This window comes from Phacochoerus africanus, chromosome 2, assembly GCF_016906955.1.
Source record: "Phacochoerus africanus isolate WHEZ1 chromosome 2, ROS_Pafr_v1, whole genome shotgun sequence".
Lineage (NCBI taxonomy): Eukaryota > Metazoa > Chordata > Mammalia > Artiodactyla > Suidae > Phacochoerus > Phacochoerus africanus.
Window position 1 is genome coordinate 67339501 of NC_062545.1, and position 18945 is coordinate 67358445.

Consider the following 18945-nt stretch of genomic DNA (forward strand, 5'->3'; position numbering starts at 1 on the left):
CAGGCAAGACCACACAATGGAGAAAAGAGAGTCTCTTCAATAAGTGGTGCTGGGAAAAGTGGACAGCTACATGTGAAAGAATGATATTAGAACATTCTCTAACACCACAGACAAAAAATATACACAAAATGGCTTAAAGACCCAAATGTAAGACCAGATACCATAAAAATCCTATAAGAAAACATAGGCAGAATGCTGACATAAATTGAAGCAATATTTTTAGGATCTGTTCCCCTCAAAAGCAAAAATAAATGAGAGCTAGTTAAACTTAAAAGCTTATGCACCGCAAAGGAAACCATCAACAAAAAAAGATAACCTTCTGAATGAAAGAGGATATTTGCAAATGTTATAACTGCCAAGGGGTTAATATCCGACATATATAAACAGCTCACACAACTCAATAACAAAAAAACAAACAACTCAAAAAATAGGCAGAGGAGGAGTTCCCGTCGTGGTGCAGTGGCTAAAGAATCCGATTAGGAACCATGAGGTTGCGGGTTCGGTCCCTGCCCTTGCTCAGTGGGTTAACGATCCGGCGTTGCCGTGAGCTGTGGTGTAGGTTGCAGACGTGGCTTGGATCCCGAGTTTCGGTGGCTCTGGCGTAGGCCGGTGGCTACAGCTCCGATTCAACCCCTAGCCTGGGAAACTCCATATGCCACGAGAGCGGCCCAAGAAATAGCAACAACAACAACAACAACAACAACAAAAAAGACAAAAAAAAAAAATAGGCAGAGGAAGTGAACAGACTTTTCTCCAAAAAGGAAATGCAGATGGCAAACAGGCACATGAAAGGATGTCCAACATCTCTAATCATCAGGGAAATGCAAATCAAAACTACTATGGGATACCACTTTACACCTGTCAACATGGCTATCATCAAAAACAACACAAATAACAAATGTTGGCAAGGATGTGGAGAAAAGAGAAACCTCATACACTGTTGGTGGGAATGTAAATTGGCATAGCCACTGTGGAAAACATTATGGAGATTCCTCAAAAAACTAAAAATAGAACTACCATATGATCTAGCAATTCCATTCCTGGGTATCCAAAGAGAATGAAAACACTAATTCAAAAAGATACATGCACCCCAATATTCATAACAGAACTATTTACAATTGCCAAGAAATGGACTCAATCTAAGTGTCTACCAACAGATGAATGGCTAAAAAAGATGTGGTTCATACATACAATGGAATATTACTCAGCCATAAAAAAGAATGAAATTTTGCTATTTACAGCAATGTGGATGGACTTGGAGGGCATTATGCTAAGTGAAGTAACTCAGACATTGAAAGATAAATACTAGATGATATCACATGTGGAACCTAAAAAATACAGCAAACTAGTGAATATAACAGAAAAGTAGACTCACCAATACAGAGAACAAACTAGTGGTTACCAGTGGAGGAGGGGTCAGTATAGGGTGGGGGAGTGGGAGGTATACACCACTGGGGGTAAGACAGGCTCAAGGATGTACTGTACAACATGGGGGATATAGCCAATATTTTGTAGTAAATATTGGCTATATTTAAAAACTATATTTTAAAAAAAGAACAAAGAGACGCATGCTCCTCCCTAGAATGGGGCTGGCTTTGGTAATAGCTGGAGATCATTGCTCAATTCCCCAAGATACCACAAGTCCCTTACAGAGATCTAATACTCAAATAGAAAACGGCTGTTTTATAGTACACTGAGGAGAAAAACCTCTGGACATTCTTCACAGGCTTAGCATTAACATTAGGCAAATCCCCCTTTACCTCTTATCCATCTTCTACTGAGCATGTTACCTATCAGGCAAGGCCAGGGTGATTCTAAGTCTAGGGAAAAAATGGGTGGGGGTTGACTGCAGGCATAAGACTTTCTCCTACTAAGCTGGAATCAACTTCAGTTGATTGTTGACTCAGAATTTGTCATTTCCAGCTGTGACAGAGTGGAAATGATTGCTAGCATTGCATTCACTTATAAAATCAAACTATATTTAAAACCTTATTGCAATTAACAGAAACTGTGAGGTTGCCATTTATTTATAGAAAAGCAGGTGATGAGTTTGGTTTTGAACTCATGGTAACTGAGGTGCCACTATGAAGCCAGGTGAGAAGCCCAGGTGGAAATGAGCTCGGGAGAGAGAGTATGGGCTATGGATGTGGACTCAGAAATGCTGGGAACAAGTTGGGCAGCCAAAACTGTTACAATGAGCATCTTTGGAGCAGAGGCAAAGATGGCAAGAGGGGCAGTTATGTGGAGATAAGATCAGGAAAGGCAGGAAAGAACAAAGGGCTAAGGGCATCTAAGGGACTCTCGAGGGCACTGTTGAGATAATTGTGATTCCAGTGGTCACTGGTTAAGCATGTACAATTTGTCAAATGCTCCAATAACCAACCATTTTATGAAAGTTACTGAATTAAAACCTATTTTACAGATGAAGACAATGTAGCTCAGAGAGATAAAGAAATATACCCAAAGTGGCACAGCTCTGGTAAATGGGTATGGATGGAATTCAAATTCTGGGGAGCTTGACTCCAAAGTGCTTGCTTCTAACCAGTATAGGACATTGTCTATAAAGTTCAAGATGAGAGGTAAGTGTGTGGGATTCTAATGTGGCCCTAGATTAGAATGGAAGGTTCTTTGATGAATGTGCTACTGGATAAAATGAGACTTTGACGAAGTTTCCTGACAAGAGAGTGTTTAAAGCAAACAGTAAGTTTGGATGAAGTATAAACAGACATATAATTCATGAACACTTGACACTAGTTTGAAGAAGGTGTGACATAACTAGAGAGAGACTTGGCCTTAGCGTTTAGAGGTTTTGTGCCTTTAAAGTCACTGTAAGACCTTAGATAAATGACTTAACTGCTGGCATTTGTTTTTTTCATCTAAAAAATATGCTTTAAACTTTCATAAATAAAATGCCAACATACTCACATTATTTTGTTATTTGCTTTTATAAAGTTCACTTTCTATTTTTCCAAACAGACTGTAATATCCTTGGAGTTAGGGACAGAAAAACCTAAGTCAAAACAGAAGGCAGCATACAGTAAGCACAGAATAAGGTACAGAGAGAAAAGACCCTCTTGGGATCAGAAGAAGATGAGCTTCCACTGCTGGGTGTGTGAGCAAGGCCTCAGAGGAGAGGCTTCAGTGGGACATAGAAGACCTCACCCACCCGGTCACTGGAGAGAGGGAGGCTCTGAAGGAAGAGAATGGAAATTGCCAGCACTCATTTCACAGGGTCTCAATCACCTCTGTAAATTAGAGGTGATGTCTCTTGCTTGGAGAAAAGTACTGTAAAGGAGCATGAAAATGTTTGGAATAATACTGGGGGGAATTAATGATGTGAATAAAAACTAGAGCAGTGGTGAGTTTCAAAAGCATGACTTTGAAACAATAATTATAGAAATTTTAGACACAATTAGAAATTATAGAAATTAGCAATCCGTTGTGATTGTTTCTGGCAATGATGAGTAAGATTAATTTGGGCGTGAAAGCAGAGAATTCAAATTTTGACATCATTGTGGAAGTGGAAACTCTAGGGCCAATGCTGTTTGGGTGTCAAGTGCAGTCATCAGGGTCTGGGGCCTAGACAGGGGGATGAGGGAGGGGAGGAGAGACGCCAGGTCTGATGAGTATCAGAAATGTTCAGTCAAGGTGATGGGTAAAGAAGCTGTGGTCAGAGTTGATGTCACAGAGGTGGTGGCTAAAGTGGTTTTGGATATAGTAATTACTAGAGCAGAGGAGCATGGAATACATGTGATTACAGTGTGGAAAGGTCATTTGCTGAAGCCACCCTGGTGACTGCAGGAACTGGAATGGAGCTGAAAGCTATGGACTGGTTTTTGAGGGAGGTGGCAAAGAGATCTAGACTTTGGAACACAGTTGAAAAAGAAATCATACAGACTCTGAAAATAAAACATACATGGGAAAAGAAGAATGATTCTGAGAAGAAAGACATGGTTGGAGAGATTTAAGGTAGCAGACTTTTGTTACTGGAGAAACAAGAATAATTAGGCAAGTGCAGGAATTTTCAAAGGGAAGGTAGAAATGGGATGGTGTGTGTGTTTGCCTATGTCTAACTGAAAGCAAGAGAAGGAAGAAGAGAGGGAGGAAGGAGAGATGGCTGAGGAGAGAGGGAAAGGCAGAAACAAAGAGAGGCACACATACTAACACATCCTCATCCTCACATGGAAACCACAGGGCAAACTCAAGAACTGAGATATTTGGCTTTATGTAAAGGTAAAACCACCACCACCACTACCACCAGCATGACCACCAAAACCAACTCCACCTCCATCCCCCATATCAAAAAGAACTAGATTTTTGAAAATGAACACTATCTGGAACGAAATGTTTTAGGCTGCAGGGGTCTTGAAGTCAATGGCATGCTTTTTGACTTGATTACACCTCATGTCCTCAACATTTATTCTGGACTGATTTCAAGAATTCCCTAAGCATATCAAGCTTGGTCTTGGCAGTTAAACTCAACCACATTTCATAGTGATGTTAACTATTTCTGCAAAGGATAGATTTGTCCAAATCTATAGATACTTTCCTTCTTTTTCTGTTACTATAGATTATACTTAAAAATGCAAGCTTGACAACATATCTCTGTGTTCTGTACCAAACAAAGTACATTTTGTTCAATTACTGCAAAAAGTAGCAAACAGTAAAATACATAAGGTCAAACTGTATAGACAGTCTGCAAAAATATGGTGTAATGAAAATATTGGTATAATAGTGCAGAGATAGAAAACACTTTTGTACATAGCTCTTAATAATACCAAGCATGAGGCAGACATTAGTCTGTCTCCTTTCCACAGATGGAAAAACTGAAGCTCAAATAAGTTCAGTGACTGTGTGATCACACTGGTGAAAAGTGATGTTAAGACTTGATCTTGGTTTTCTAACTTCATACCTTGCTCATCACACTTCTTCCACAACCTCTAAATTATTTATGTATATACCATGTCTTATTTTGAAGTAAAGTGGTTTATTTACATCTATGCTTTTTCTCCTATATAACAGAAAAATACAGAGTCCAGACAAAATTATTATGCATTTAATTGGTTATTGTCTCTGAATAAATTGTCAATGGGATTTTTTTTTCTTTTTATAGCCACACCTGCAGCATATGGAAGTTTTGGGGCTAGGGGTTAAATCAGAGCTTCAGCTGCCAGCCTACACCACAGCCATGGAAATATGGGATCTGAGTCCCACCTGTGACCTACGCAGCAGCTCAAGGCAATGCCAGATCCTTAACCTACTAGTGGAAGCCAGGGATCGAACTTGCATCCTCAGGGATAGTATGTCAGGTTCTTAATCCACTGAGCCACAACAGGAACTCTTCCTCCTTAGGAGTTTTGAAAACCTAAAATTTCAGAATTAACTTTAACCCACCATTTGGTTATAATGACAGCTTATTATTTGATGTGCAGGCATTAAATATCTTTTGAAACATAACTGAATTCTGGATTTAAATAATTCAGGGGTAAAACTGGAACTTAAGAGTACTGTGACTGAATTAAGTCAACTTCATTGCAAGGAAAAAGAAATCTCTGATTTAGGTCACTAAAAGAAAAACTACCGGTCCATGTACACCAAGAGGTAAGTTAACAGGTGAATAACAGATGTAGCTCTAAGATCCATTGTTAAAAACTTTCTAAGCTTCAGTTTGCAAAGTCTGTGAACCTAGTCCTCAGGTCTTCCAGCTGTGACTGTCAGGTCTATATACGGAGTAGGATCCCTAGTTCCCTCTAGGCATGCTGATGACCTGCACCCTCTCGCCCTCCCCTTATCCTTTCTCCTCTTCAAGGAAACTTTCTCCTTTTCCACCCATCTTCTTAAAGTTTCTAGTGATAGTGTAGGGACTGCAAAAATCACATGAAAATAAGCTCATGAGAAAGATGGAAATGGCTAGATAACTACATCTATTCAAAGTTAATGACATAAACATAATTCACTGTTAGAGTTGAAGAGACAGGCTTATTGAATCCAGAGTGAGGAAAAAACCTTTTCATTTATTTATAACAACCGCTGTTATTTATTTCAATTTATTTAAAAATTGTGATTTATGGAATATCATGAGACTGCAAAATGCTATGGAAAGATCAGCAAAAACAATGCAAATCTCAGAAACTCCCAGGAGTTGGAGCCTAAGGGAGCCTAAAGAGATAGGACAACTAAATGTAATGTGGTATCCTGAGTGGAATCCTAGAACAGAAGACACTAAGTAAACTGAAGAATTCTTAATAAGTATGGACTTTTAAAAGTTTCATTGAAGTATAGTTAATTTACAAGGTTGTGATAATTTCTGCTGAACAACAAACTGACCCAGTCATACATACAAACATACTCATTCTCTCACAGATTCTTTTCCCACATAGATAAGTATGGACTTAATAATAATATATCAATAAAGGCTCATCAATTGTGACAAATATACCATATTAACCTAAGATGTTAATCACAGGGGAAAACTATGAGTGTGAAATATATAGGAAAGCTCTGTACTGTCTCTATAACTTCTAAGATGATTCTAAACTACAAAGTTTATTTTTTAAAAAGCTATGGAAATTCATTCTGGGCAGCCTGTTAAAATATTAGTTGTTAGACATCTGCTGGAAATTCAAGAGCTCCCAGAAGTTTTGCAATGATGGGAAAACCTGAAAAAAGCCTTCCTGACAGAAAGGCACACTCTTTAAAGGTTCAGGTCGGTTGCAAGTAATGATACAATATTTTGTCAATAATTAAAATGCTATAAGTACATTTATAAGAATCTTTTTCAATAGCAACAGTTGTTCACAGTAACTTTCTCCTGAACTTTTACCCCCAGAAGGTTAGCATTCAGGAAGCTCAGCTGCTGTCTAACAAACTTAATTAATCAAAAAGTCATTTCCGAGCTGTAACTATGAGTAAAAGCGCTTCAAGTGTGCTAGCAAGCCTACAAGTTAATCAAAATGCTAATGCAGTACAAATTAAAGTTGTGATTAACATTTCACAGTAGCTGCTTAAGTGAATTGATCACACAAATGGGTTAAGCATTATTCATTTCCTTCAGCCCCAACCGGGAAAAGGGTTGTTATGTGGGTATGAGGAGAGGAGCTGGGGGTAGAAGGATCCTTCATAATAGCATCATATCATCATAAACCACCACCAAATTGTCATACAAAAGCTTACAGGTAGAGCCACCCAGGGGGAAACAGCTTTCCAAATTATATTATAGTCCTTGAAGAGAGATTGCCTGTAAATCCACAAGAGTAAGTAAAGGTGTTTTACACCTCAAAACCCACACATTTGTGTTAGTTTTGGAAACACTAAATGCTTTAGCTCTGTGTTGCATCTGTAATGGGGAACGGTGCTTTTTTTAAGGTGGTATTTTGGGTATTCTATCATGGAATTAAAATATAACTGTGATACAGGATAAAAGCTGCACTAGCTGGATGATGATTCTGCACCACGGTGTGGATCTTTGCATTTGGAAGAATAATCACTCAGGATTAAGTTCATGTAGAATTATTTGTTTTGAAATAGACATCCATTAATAAGAGGCTTCTATGGTAAGATCTGAGTTCCTGGCAGTCTTGCCAGGAAAGCAGCCTGAATTAGACATCCCTGTCTCTATGAATTTGATAAGGTCACACGAATGTTTGCCACAAACAGAATACTTTTGTTCGTAGACAATTCAGATCTGGCAGATATTTTTAAAAACATTGTGAGACTCCACACACAATAAATCTCCCTTTCAACTCTCTCCTAAGAAAGAACTAGAAAGGAAAAAGTGAAATATTTAGTCATTCCATTCCTCCATGATACATTGAGATCTATTATGTGCCAAGAATTATGCCCAAGTCACCTTAACAGTCAGTGGCATTATAAATAGTTATTGATAAGGTTCCAGCATATTTTGGATGATACAAATGTATGCTCATAGGATTAATATTCTTTGAAACATATCCATAAATCAGATATATTTAAAACTTAATAGTGCACTTTTCATCTTAGAATCCTTTAAAGATTTTAAGTTGCAGAAATTAACTCTTTAAATTGTAGATTAGTAAATATGGGTAACCCCATTTTGAAAGTCTAGAATTTATTTACTTATCAACCATCCATCTTTTTCTCAAAATGATCTGAAGACACTTTCTGAAACGTATTGTATTTTACCGTCTCTGTAAAGATAAGACTGTCATTTGAACTATTCATAAGCATTTTAAAATGTGAAAGGATTCTACTAAGAATATATGGAAGATTTTATCTATCATTTGCTATATCAAAACATTTCTTACAAGTACTGGATTAAGGATTTGACCAAGTACTTCTTTTGTTAAGCTCGACAGTACCTGGACTATTTTTGCTGCTAACTATACTTGACTTTATGATTCTAAAACTTGGTCATTTAATTGACACTGACATTCTTCAATACATTTACATCCCGCTAAGCCTGTACTTAGTGCAGACATTGGTAAACACTCCTCAAAGGTTACGTTAACCTTGCTCAATGGTACTTCTGTCTCTTGGTATTATTGAATATTTCCATGCTTTTTAATCTGCTACAAATGAGAATCATTTGGTAATAGAAATATAGACCCAATCATAGTCATGGTATCTCTCAGTTAAAATAATTAGGTCAATAAAAATACTCATATCATTGTATTTTCTTTTGTCTTGTCCTATTTTTTTCCCATTCGCAGACTCTGATACATGCATATATTCATATCTTGAACTTATCAATGAAAATACTTTAAAAAATAGATCGAAGATGCAGTGTGTTTTCAGAATAGCTACGGGTTATAGAAAAACTATTTGAAATGTTCAAATAAACTAGTTATTTGAAATGTAATGCACATTAAATTTATCAGAAATTGTTACAGAGATAAAGAGGTCAAATTATTGTTTTGAAGTTTGGGCTAAACAACAACCTTACCAACAAACTTTTAGGGATTTGCTCTTGTAAATTTAAGGTTTTCTGAATGGAGGAAAGTATGCCAGTTCATACCTCTCCTTCCCCTTTCTCTATTTATGCAGCTTATTAAAGTTATCTTTTTGACGAGCACCTTTTGCGACAACTGATAAATCCTATTAGAATATGGTTAACATTAAATTGAGTGGTATATGAGCTACCTATTATCTTCAGTGAAAGAAAAAAAAGGCTGGAAACTTAGTTGTTCAAAAAAAGACTTGGACATTAAAGGAAATGATGTAAAATGACAGCTCCTGTATTAATGTTAGATACAAGAACTTACAAAACAATGGAAACTTACCCATTGGAACATAGTTCCTCAAAGGTTTTCCTTACGGGCACTGAATCACCGGGATTATTTTCAAAGCCGGCCTCCTGGTTTACCATTGCCAGCTTTCATGTTATGGAATACAAATTCAACCTAAATACATATGCACCTTGGTATGCAGGATATAGAACTTGATACTCTCCCTCAATAGGGATGTTTGTTATCTTTTGGGGGAGTTGGTAGTTCTGTATTTTGGGACCAGGAATCTCTGAGATTGCCTACTGCTACTAGAAATTTGAAGTTTCTCAAAGAGGACCAGGGGGATGGATGGACAAAGGCTACCTCCAGGGGAGCCCCATTAGTGGCGGCAATGATGGGTCAGTGAAAGAAGCCAAGAATCTAACATAAGCAGAGAAAGCAAACCTTGAAGAATGAAAGTGAAATATTAAAGTGTGTGTGCATGTGTTTTAATAATGAACCTACACACAATTATTATAGTGTGCATCACTGTTTATTATAGGGGTATCTTATAATTATGATGGCATTCCTCTTTCCTCCTGGCAAACAGCATATCAACTGGACACTGCAGAGTGATATAAATAAAGCCCAATTACGAATATCAATCATATTAACAAGTCCCTCTTAGAAACTGGTTAAAGTAATTATAGGCAGACTGTTGAAGGGGAACTGGAGTAATTAAAGGGAGGTGACTTGAATATACATTAAAAAGAAGGGATTAATTAAAAAATAGTATTCATGTTCTAGTGGAAATTCTTGGTCAAAAGAAAAGTAGAAAATCCTGCAAAGTTCTCATATTTTAAAATAAATCCTGACTATACCATGAATACAATTCTTAGCTATCTTTACAGGTCAAAAGGAACCCAATAAGATATATTTTTATTACATATCCAACCTATGCTGAATGCCGAAAACTGCTTTTCTTTCAAGAAAAAGATTTTGGGGAAGTTACTTAGTCTTTATCTGTAAAATGAGGATAATAACTGTACTGCTTCATTGGACTGTTACAGCAAATGAGTCCATGCAATGGAAAGAAATGAGAACAGAGCCTGGTACAAAGAAAATCCTCAATAAACATTCACCAGCACCACTGTTAATAATGGTCTGTCTTATGGACTGTCCTTAAATAGCAATTCTTTTTTCTTTCTTTCTTTCTTTTTTTTTTTTGGTGTGGGATATGGAGATGATATGCAGTTTTCCAAATATTCTGGTAGAACTTGGCATTTAACATACATGAATTCCAATTTAAATCTGAAAGCGTAGGTTTCCAGAGATCTTTCTAATCAATCTATACTATCACATTTTTGTGTGTGTGTTCTCCTTGCATGAGATCACAGCATTATCTTGTAGTTCTTACGGATACTGATGCTAAAGTTCTTTAAAATAAACCTTAAAATGCACACAAATATTGGAATCTATTAAATTCAGGTTGCAGGGTAGACAGAATTAGCTGAAGGGTAAAAATGGCCTCTACTATATCTGAATGCAACTTTCCCAAATTAACCCAGCAAAGTGACAGCACAAGCACATAACCCTCTGGTCCTCAGCTCACTGGGTCAGCTCCTCCAGCCATGGTTCCCCTTTTTCCCTTAAACACCTGAAAGCATCCAATTACTGGGACGTTTTGCTGCAAATACTAAATAGAAGGTGGTAAGAGTGGCAAAGACATAAACTTGTACTCTTACATTATTTGGCTTAGTATTGTATTTAATTATTTTGCATTTAAATGCAGGTGATTTTAATGTAAAGACATACAGCACTTCTCAGAAATGATCAGGGCTATTAGAGCAGGACTTTATTTATTTATGGCCACACCACAGCAAGATCCTTTGCCAGGGATCAAATCAGAGCTTCAGCCGAGACCTATGCCACAGCTGCAGCAACGTTGGTTCCTTAACCCACTCTGCCACAGTGGGAACGCCTAGAGCAGGATTTAAAAGTCCTGGTATTGCCATTTGGTTTCAGCATGAACTGCCTCAACAAACCACCTTTCAGCAGTTATTTAACTTCTCTAAAAACCAGTTTCTTTGCTCCTTGATACAAAAGCAGCGTGGGACAGAGAGCTAATCAAAACATCAGACACTTTCCATCAGATCTGGCTTTGTCATCAAATTTGAAAAATTTAGGCAAGCATTAATTTTTTTTTTTTTCCTTTTTGGCCACACCTGTGGCATCTGGAAGTTCCTGGGCTAGGGACTGAATCCAAGCCAGCGGTTTGACCTACACCACAGATACAGCAACCGCTGTATCTTTAATCTACTGCACTGGGTCTGGAATCGAAGTGGTACCTCCACAGAGAAAAGCCAGATCACTAACCCATTGTACCACAGTGGAAACTCCCTAAGTTTTTGATATTTATTTGTAATTTTACCACAAAAGCTACCATGGTTTTTCTTGGGTACATCTGGGACACAAAGTATGTCATTTACTACATTTTACAAATATATTTTAGGGTTAACATAATCAAGAAGAGGATATAATGGCAAGAATAATCAATTTCTTAACTGCTCAATTAAAAAATTAAAACATTTTAAGCAGGTTTAAAAAATTGAGATATGTACATAAAATTTTACTCTTGTTTTTGTTAGGTGGGATGGAAATGACAGCAGCAGTAAAATACTCAAAGGAACCATGATGAACGTCCTAGTGTACAGCACAGGGAACTCTACTCAATAGTACCCACATAGGAAAAGAATATGAAGAAGAATGGATATATGTATATGTATAACTGAATCATTTTGCTGTACACCTGAAACTAACACAACATTGTAAATCAACTATACCTGAATATAAAATAAAAATTAAATTACATTAAAAAACCACATCCTTAAAACCTCCCCCCCCCCAAAATAAAAGGAACAATGATAAAAATATCTTCAAACAAAAAAACAACACAAATGTCCTTGGTACACAATTTCAAAAGGACACAAAAAGAGAAGGCAGGCTGAACTGTACATTCTGACTTCAAGCCAAAGCGGAACTACAGCAATATGTTTTTCTTTTGTGAATGATCTTCCAGGACATGGGGAGTCAAAACTACAGAGTTTTCATAATCATGAAAAAGGTATATTTCTATAAATTATAGGGAATAAAAATATAGAGTTAAAAGACTATGAAGAAGCAAGAAAATAGGAGAATTACTAAGAATGAGGAGAGTAAGACCTAGTTCCCTGAGTCTTCAAATCATTGTTTACTTTATAAACATTAACTAATGTCCCTCTCTTGTAAGGTGTTATTTTTACTCAGACAGCAGGGGTTAAGTGACTTGCCTAAGGCCTTATACTAATACAGGAGCAGAGCTGAATTTATAGTAAGAGCTGGTGGCACTGAGTCCCATACACAGAACACAAAGTCACGCTAATGTCCCATGAGGGCAATAGTATAATTTTCAATCAGCCAGCAGGGCCACAGCTTGGAACACCAAACCAATGCTTTCTAGGCCAACAGTATCTGCATATCAAATTAGAACAATAGGGTGCAGTAATGAAACCTGTCAATCAGTCATGGAAAATTTTATCAAGTCATGATTTTCCCCAAATTTTCCATTAACAACCATAATATTCATTCCTCTTTCTGATGGCTTACTTTTATCACAATCTTAGAAAGAAATTACAAGAATGAGGAGTTCCCGTCGTGGCACAGCGGTTAACGAATCTGACTAGGAACCATGAGGTTGCGGGTTTGGTCCCTGCCCTTGCTCAGTGGGTTAATGATCCGGCGTTGTCGTGAGCTGTGGTGTAGGTTGCAGACGTAGCTCGGATCCCGCGTTGCTGTGGCTCTGGCGTAGGCTGGTGGCTACAGCTCTGATTCGACCCCTAGCCTGGGAACCTCCCATATGCCTCGGGTGTGGCCCAAGAAATGGCAAAAAGACAAAAAAAAAAGAAGAAGAAAAAAAAAAGAAATTACAAGAATGAGACAATTTAGGATGTGAAACTGGTTGCCATCTCTTTACAATTAAGTTTCTTTTCTTTTTTGTCCTTTTGTCTTTTTAGGGCAGCACCAATGGCATATGGAGGTTTCCAGGCTAGGGGTTGTGATCAGAGCTACAGCTGCCAGCCTACACCACAGCCACAGCAACACGGGATCCAAGCCGCACCTGTGACCTACACCACAGCTCACATCAATGCTGGATCCCTAACCCACTGAGTGAGGCCAGGGATGGAACCTGTGTCCTCATGGATACTAGTTGGGTTCGTTAACTGCTGAGCCATGATGGGAACCCCGCTTTACAACTAAGTTGCTTTTTTAGGTGGCTTCTGAAAAGCCAAATCCATATTTATAACCATAATTATAATGCTTATAATTTATAATACAGGAAAATTGCCCATACAATGTCTAATAACAGGGAATAATTAAGTAAATTATGACTTATGAAGAAATATAGTGTAGCCATCAGAAATTATTCTTAAGAAGAATATTAAATGTTATAAATTACTAAGTTAAAAAAGATTATAGGGGTTCCCCTTGTGGCTCAGCAGTAATGAACCCGAACTGTATCCATGAGGATAGGGGTTCAATCCCTGGCCTTGCTCAATGGGCCGGGGATCTGGCGTTGCCATCAGTGGCTTGGATCCCGCATTGCTGTGGCTGTGGCTGCTCAAATTGGTGCAGCTCCGATTTGAGTCCTACCCTGGGAACTTCCATATGCCATGGGTACAGCCCTAAGGGGGGGAGAGAGAAAAAAAAAAAGATGATAAAATAACATGATAAAAATTTGCAAAGGAAGAAAGTGAGACAGCAAGTGTATGTGTGTGTAAATGTACAAAGTAAAAGAGCCTCTGCATCTCCAAAGACAAAAAAGAACTATATGTAACTATTAGTAAACTTTTTTTAAAAAAATTTTTGCAGGAGTCATCAGGAGTAGGCTAGGATGGAGGAATTAAGTAAACATATTTTGATTAATGAGGGCCAAGTTTCTCATAGGTGAAGAGAAGAATTATAATTCAAAAAAGGGGGAAGACTCAAGTGAAAAGTGAACACTTGGTATTAAATTGGAATTGGCATTATTAGAATGAACTCACGGTTTTATGAATACAAATATTTTTCAAACACCCAAGCACACACACACACACATACACACACAGATAAGAAGATATACAAATAGATATAGACGTCTGTGTGTCATACTTATATTTCCTAGCTTTGTCCACTGAGGGGCCTAGAGGCAAAGGTACCAACTTAGCGATAGGAGTCAACAAGCACCCCGATTTTAGTCTCTAAAACCCTCACCAATAAAAACAAATACTCGTGAGCTTATACCTTGCTCTTTAGGGCCGCACCTGCGGCATAAGTAAGTTCCCAGGCTAGGAGTTGAACTGGAGCTGCAGCTGCCAACCAATGTCACAGCCACTGCAACTCCAGATCTGAGCTGTGTCTGTGACCTACACCACAGCTCATGGCAATGCCAGATCCTTAACCCACTGAGTGAGGCCAGGGACTGAGTCTGCATCCTCATGGATATTAGTCAAGTTCCGCTGAGCCACAACGGGAACTCCACACACTTTAAATAAATAAAGTAAATAAATAAATGGAGGAGAATGAACAATTCTCCATTAACAGTGGAACTCTGGGAATGATGGAAACAGAAAATCACAGCAGTAATAATTGTTTTAGGCAAAAGTCACCAATGGATGATGAAAATAATGTAGGAAAATAGGAAAAACAGGGTACCTACAAAATCTCAAAGTATGGCACTACAACATATTAGTTACAAAAGGAAAAAAAAGTAACTTTTCAGTGGAGAAGCCTGGCAGACACCATCTCAAGAGCACAGAGTTAACACCCCTAGTAATAACACATATCCATGTCACAGGCCTGATACCAAGAGGGCAAAACATCACTTCTGTGGTATTCTTCAGTAATTATGAGGAAATGTCAGGTAAACTCAAACTGAAGGAGAGCTCTCTACACAATGCCTGGCCAGTACTACTCACAAGTGCCAACATCCAGAAAGTTAAGAAGACTAAGGTGACATGACAATTAAATGGAATGTGGGATCCTGGCTGAATCCCGGTCCAGAGAAAGACATTAGTGGGATAAAATACTAGTGGACAAAACTGGAATGTGGTCTCTAGATTAGTTAATAGGACTAGATCAGTACTGAGGCAAGGTGTTACCAAGCTGGGTGACAGATATATGGAAATTTCATTGTATTATTTTTACAAACATTTTCTAAATCTGGGGTTAGTTCAAAACAAAAAAATTAAAAATCCTTTTTCTGAATTAAAAAATTTTAATTCATTAACAGAAAGAAAAGAGCCTCATATTTATGGAGGTGAAGATATAATTACTATGAATGACTTTCATTTTAATATGTTGTTTTTCCATATTTTCTACAAAGAAGTGTATTACTTTTATAATTAAAGAGAAAATTGTTTCTTTCTAGATATTATTTAGAAGAAGCAAAAACTACTCAAGAAATATAAATATCCTAAGAAGCTCTATACAAGAATAACTAGTAAAGGCTAAAAGTACCTGACCGAATCCTTTTCTGTTATAGTAAATTTAGAAATAGACTCCATGTGAAATTGCTAATTACTATTACTACACAGCCTTTGAATCATTGCTGACTTAGTGGTAAAAAAGAAAGTATGAACGAGTTAATAATACATTAGAGCTTTTAAATATGATACAAATATGTATATCTATGAGTATACTTATAAGTATAAAAATTTAATTCCTCCTGCAACCTCTCTGCCACTCTTCCTGACCCGTGAGTTCATTAACAGGTCAGTGTTTGAGGGGGAAAAAAACAGCTAAAGGACACACAAATGAGTATCCAGGGTCACAGCTAAAACTTTAGGAACTTTAACCTTTGTTTATAAAGTGTGACTAATAAGGAGTGGCAAATCATCTTCCTAGAGAGATAAACCACATGTTAGTTACAAAAAGGGTGTAAGAAAATTTACATGCTTATTACAGACTTATTCTGGATCTTCTCTCTAGATGTATTTTCACATATTTATGTAGAGAGTCTACACAGCAGCAGAATTCGTAAATGGAATTGTAATATTCTGCAGTGTTCTATAACCTGAAGGATGCTTGGGTTATTTCTAAGTCTTTAATTTTGCAAACGTCTATACGCAGATCTTTACAGATTCATTTACTCCCTACTTTTAAGAACAATGCAAATCTTCTGAAAATCTCAAAAATTGTTTTTTATTATAGAAATGCCCAAAAAGGCATGATACAGAAAATCAAAAGCTCTTATAACCTCCAACTCTTAGGGCTGGTGCTTCTCCTACGCTATTCCTCTCATAGTCACCTCCCAGCAAATGGCAGCTCCAGTCCTCCAGCTACTCTGGAGAAAAGTTTTGGAATCATCTTATAGTTCCTCACTTTTCCTTAAAAAAACCCTTGTCTAAACCACTAGCAAATTTGGTTAGTTCTCCTTAAAGAAGTACACAGGATCCAACCAATTTTCACCAAACTCACCCATACCAACCGGGTCCAACCACCATCATTTCTTGCCTAGCCTTAGAGCATTCAAGGTATAACGTTCATGGATATGGTTTCAGATTTCACATTGCAACTAAGTAAGAAATATCACATGTCAAGGTTTTATACAGTATCCAAGGACATACACAATTTTCTGAAAAGGCTATAAAAATACTCTTTCTCCTTTAAACTACATTATCTCTGGGAGGCTGGGTTTCTTTCATATACTTCAATGAAAACATCAAATTGTAACAGACTTTGTAAAAGGCAACAAACTAATTTAGTTGAGTTATATTAAACTAGATGTTACAGATATTTGCAGAAATGTAAAACACAGGATGCACTTCTCACTAATGTTTTATTGCTTTGGAAAAGTTGTTTTTCTTGAAAAATCGTTAACATATAATGAGTTAATTATTGTTATTTTTAAATGAAATAATAAATATGAGAATTTCTCAGTTTTAACAGATATGGTAAATATTCATAGATACAACCAACATAACCATTTAGTGAACCATTCCTCTAGTAGCTTCCCTCTCATGCAGAGTAAAGTCCAAAATCCTTACATAGTTTACAAACTCCCTACATGACCAGACCTCATTTTCTCTATAATCTCCACTCTCATCCCTTCCTAACCTCACTTATAATTACCCCCTTTTCATATTTCTCATAATGGCCACCTTGGTTTTTCTTGAATTTACCAAGTGAGTTCCTACATAAATCAAAAGCACTAGCTCTTCTTAGTGTTTGGAACACATTCTCTATGGCTCACTCCCTTCGTTTCTTAAATGACACCTTACAAGCAAGATAGTCCCTGAATGCCACATTAAAAAAAACAGTACAAAACAGCACCCTCCATCTTTCTCCATAGTTCCTTTCTTATATGTTATCATTATTATTATTATTACTTTAAAATAGCACTGATCACCACTTAACACTTTTTAATTTTGTGTCTTCTCCATCTCTAGTGAGAGCCCATTACAGCAGGTTCTCCTCTGTCCTGTTCACTGCTGTAAGCTCAGAACCTAGAAAAGTTCCTGGCACTTAGTTTACCATCAGAAAATTTTGACTGAATGGATGGATGGCTGAAATTGTCATCCTATTGCATTTCTATTTGCTTTTCCTTTGAGGATTCCTGATTTAATTCACTAAGTGTTTCTCAACAACGCTATATTAAAAATATGTAAATGAAAGTAGATTTTATTCTAAAACAGGAAAAAACAAACAAAAACCCCAGAAAGAAGAGGAGAAAATGTAGGTAATTAGGAATGATTTCCATACCTGACATACTCTGAGAGCTTGATCCAACACTGTTTTGGTATCAGTGTCATAATCTGGGCATGGCAGCATGGTTCGACTGAGATGGGCCTGCAGTAAGAGATGTGCTTTCGTGTGGGGGCTGTCAAATGAATGAGGATTTGATTCCAAGGGAAGACATTTTGCCAGTTCACTATTCATATGATCTTCATTGTGTCTTACTGGCAAATCTGTGTATTCCTCTGCGTCCTGAAAAAAAAAACCAAACAAACCAACCCATATAGATATGTAATATACTGGATCAAAACCATAATAGTTAACGTACTTCTTAGCTTTAACTACTGACAGTTAAAACATGGTTTAATATTTTAAGTAATTAATATTAAGCAAAAGTGGGTCATATATAACACATCTGAAATTCATGAATGTGCTTTTTATTTATATAGTCAATAAATACAATACAGATCCTACTAGGCATCAAACACTATGCTTGACACTGAGCTCCAGCAATGAACCAGAAACAGAGTTTGTCAGGGACAAATAAGCTCTACAAAGTGGAAATGAATGCTATGATATGGTAAGTACAGGGTGCTGAAGGGATGGATATTCAGTTTGAGGACTTATTTAATTTAGAAGGTCAGGTAAAATATGCTCCTTGGAAAAAGATGTTTAAGTGAAGATCTATAAGATGAGTGAAATAAATAAGGCATGGCTGGGTGAAAGGAGGATGAGAAGAGGATTGGTGAGATAAGGGTGAAGACCAGGATCATTAACTTAAGATTTACTGTGATAAATTAGATGAAAACAAAACTGTTCAAACTTGAGGATTTCTGGTTCCACATGCAAGGTGCTTAGAAGTCAGCACTCCATCCTAACAAGTAAAAAGCTGAAAAATCAACAACTCGTCTTGGACCCATATGAGAAAGGAGGACATACAACCACAGGAAACACAGGCAAATGCAGGGAGTCATGGCTAAGAGTGGATACTCACAAGCAGAAAATGCCAAGA

The 18945-nt window shown here is 37.2% G+C and overlaps 1 protein-coding gene across 2 annotated transcripts in view; it reads right to left on the reverse strand.

Moving 5' to 3' along the window:
- Positions 1-18945, reverse strand: part of ASCC3 (activating signal cointegrator 1 complex subunit 3) — a 330962-nt gene that overhangs the window by 13365 nt on the left and 298652 nt on the right. For both annotated transcript variants that reach the window (XM_047761598.1, XM_047761591.1), the window contains one exon: positions 17961-18185. In XM_047761598.1, the coding sequence (XP_047617554.1) occupies positions 17961-18185 (225 nt within the window). The remainder of the gene's footprint in view (positions 1-17960; positions 18186-18945) is intronic.